Below are 2,605 nucleotides of genomic sequence, written 5' to 3'. Positions count from 1 at the left end.
CCTTTCAAGCACAATGGAGAAACTACGGTGGCTGTAAAACGAGTGAATGCACCTGCCAAGAGCCAGTGTTTGGTTTGTCCCTCCTGGGCTACTGTAGAAACGCACTCGGTTTATGTTTCCCTTAAAATCTGTTCCCAGTTTTGACATTTAGAGGCCCATCAGTCTGTCTCCACCTTTTCTGTTGCTGATTTGAATATTTTTCTAATTTGATGAAATCTATTGCTTCTGGCTTGCCTCTATAGTATGATGAATTTGTCCCGGCCTCCCTCACAACCAAATTTGGTGGCTTCTATGTAAATTCGGGCGTGCTGCAGTTCCGCCAGGCTTCTGACACGGAGGACCTCCCTACAGAGGAGAAAACAATTGAGCCTTCAAAAGTAAGTAGCAACTCTAAAGAGCATGCAAAGCATTATAATGGATGTTCTCAGAACTGATTTCAATGTTCTTCCATCAGCCTAAGCTGTGCAAACTTTGCAACTTTGTTGTGTTTCTCTAAAAAAGTTTTTAATGACTTCTAAAACATATCTGATAAAACATAACTTGAAACATTTTTAGAAACGTAAACTCAATGGTGCACAGGATAAGCCAAAGAAGAAGCCGTGCAAAGAAGGTGGAGAGATGAAAAGCAATGAGGATCCTAAGTCGAGGTGAGGCTGAGCAAAGCAATTTTTACCTCTTGTTTGGAGCCAGTTAGATGATGGAACATTTCTCACAAGCGTAATATGTTTATTTTGTAGCAAATTGTCGGAAATTGCACCAGATGACGATATGATGAAGAAGAAAAAGAAGAAAAAGGCTGGTGGCACACTCAGCGTCACCAGCATGTTGAAAAAGTTCCAAAGAGAGAAGGAGAAGGAACGACAGAAGGTGATTAAAGAGAACCAGAAGGTACCAGCAATCATGGGTGCAACCACGATCCCTCTGTGCCCTGCAGACGCAGCCGGGGGCGGCGGCTCAGGACTGACTGACCCTCTCCTCAGTTTAATTGGATCAATCAATGACCACACTCTCATCCAAGCTGCCAACACAGTGGATTTTGATATTGATTTGGACTCTTTATTAGATGTCAGTGAGGGAACCTCATCACCAAAACTGGTTCCTCAACTGGCCACTGAGACACAGTTTTTCCAACCCAAAACCGATGATCAGACTCTAGCACAACTTCCAAATTCAAAGACTAACTTGCCGACGAAGCCTCATTCAGAACAAATCCCACTGCCAGAGGGACTTCCTCCAGGACTGGAAGACAGCATTCAGAAACTCATGGTGGTAAGGTTAAATTTATTATTTGTACATGCTCAAGTGACGATGTTGACGGACTAAAGCATCAGTTGTGGACAAGCACATGATGGATGCACAGCTGAGGTTATGTACACCTATTTATCTCTTATTAAAGAAATCACATTTTTTCAGGCTGCCAAGTCCTCAGAGGGAGAGTCAAAACTCAAGTTCTTCACTCCAGAAATCAACTCGATCCTGCTAGAGTGAGTTATCCAACAACACAGACAAAATGTGGCAACTATTGTCTTAAGCCAGGAGCACAGTGAAAGCCTTTTTTGAACCCTTATAACTATTTATTTTAAATCCTGCATCGCTTACATCCATGTCTTCTAGCTTTTATACTTCTTCTTTCCTACTTTTTATGGCATATTGCTAGGTTTTTTGGCACATTACCACTGCCAGCTGTCAGTTTAGTGGAACTGGCATGAAACCTTTTGGCAGGACTGTTTATTGCCACATGCTCGTGCATTCTTGTGCCCATGCATGCAATACAAACAAAACAGTGACTTCACTCACAGTGATGCAACTAGTGTTTAAAATATTCCAGAGAGCAGGTTCAGGTCACATTTACCCAGATTCAAGTAATGGTGTACAGTGTCTTTCCTCAGGTCAGAAGTTACAAGTAATCAGGAGTTGGACTGATAAAACTACCAGTCCTGTGATTACTGGACAACCTATCGCACACAAATCTGACTGTAATCCTGAAGCCTACAGACACCAAGGGCCACCTACATAGAGGCACCCATGTTGAACTACCATGTTTTTACAGTAGCCCAGAACAGACAAACCTGTAAATAGTGCGTTCAGTTTTTCACACATTTCATGGCCACACTAGTTTCTCCTTTATGCTTGGAAGGTCAGAGTGAATCAAGGAAGTTGCTATCCGCAACTACACTGGTAGATGCCACTAAATCCTACGCACTGGACTTTTCTTAAGTGTGTAGTTCTGCTGTCACTGTCTTTATCCAGTATTGAGTTGCAGTGTCGGGAACAGGGTGGCCAGTTGCGCTCCAAGGTATACACACACCTGTCGTCGTTCCTGCCCTGCAGCAGAGATACACTCCTCAAACGCGTGAAGAAACTGTTACTCACACACATGGTGAGTGTGTTTTTAATGTTTGAGTTGTAGTTTTATTGCAACTTTTATGTTCAGCATGTCTTGATTTTCATTCTTAAATCTGACACTGACAAGCAGGAACCCCCTGATGTGGAAGACCCCATGCACAAACTTAAGGAGGCCATCGGCAAAGCTATGCCCGAGCAGATCGCTTGTTTCCATGAAAACTGCAAACTATACGAACAAGTCAAGTCTTCAAAGTAAGTT

At 42.9% G+C, this 2,605-nt stretch overlaps 2 protein-coding genes across 3 annotated transcripts in view; one reads left to right on the top strand and one right to left on the bottom strand.

The window, feature by feature from the left end:
- Positions 1-377, top strand: part of LOC118327165 (ubinuclein-1-like) — a gene marked incomplete in the record, with an annotated part of 1,233 nt that extends 856 nt beyond the window's left edge. Inside the window, 1 exon segment of the mRNA XM_035660432.1 lies at positions 243-377. Coding sequence (XP_035516325.1) covers positions 243-297 — 55 coding nt within the window.
- The window catches only part of LOC118327159 (bifunctional apoptosis regulator-like), a 337,943-nt gene that overhangs the window by 195,887 nt on the left and 139,451 nt on the right, over positions 1-2,605 (bottom strand). The gene's annotated exons all lie outside the window — the stretch shown is intronic.

The sequence above is a fragment of the Morone saxatilis genome, unplaced genomic scaffold (genome assembly GCF_004916995.1).
Source record: "Morone saxatilis isolate NCDOM2014 unplaced genomic scaffold, NCSU_SB_2.0 Contig17, whole genome shotgun sequence".
Taxonomy (NCBI): domain Eukaryota; kingdom Metazoa; phylum Chordata; class Actinopteri; family Moronidae; genus Morone; species Morone saxatilis.
Note: the sequence above shows the minus strand (reverse complement) of the source record. Positions and strands in the feature narration are given on the sequence as shown.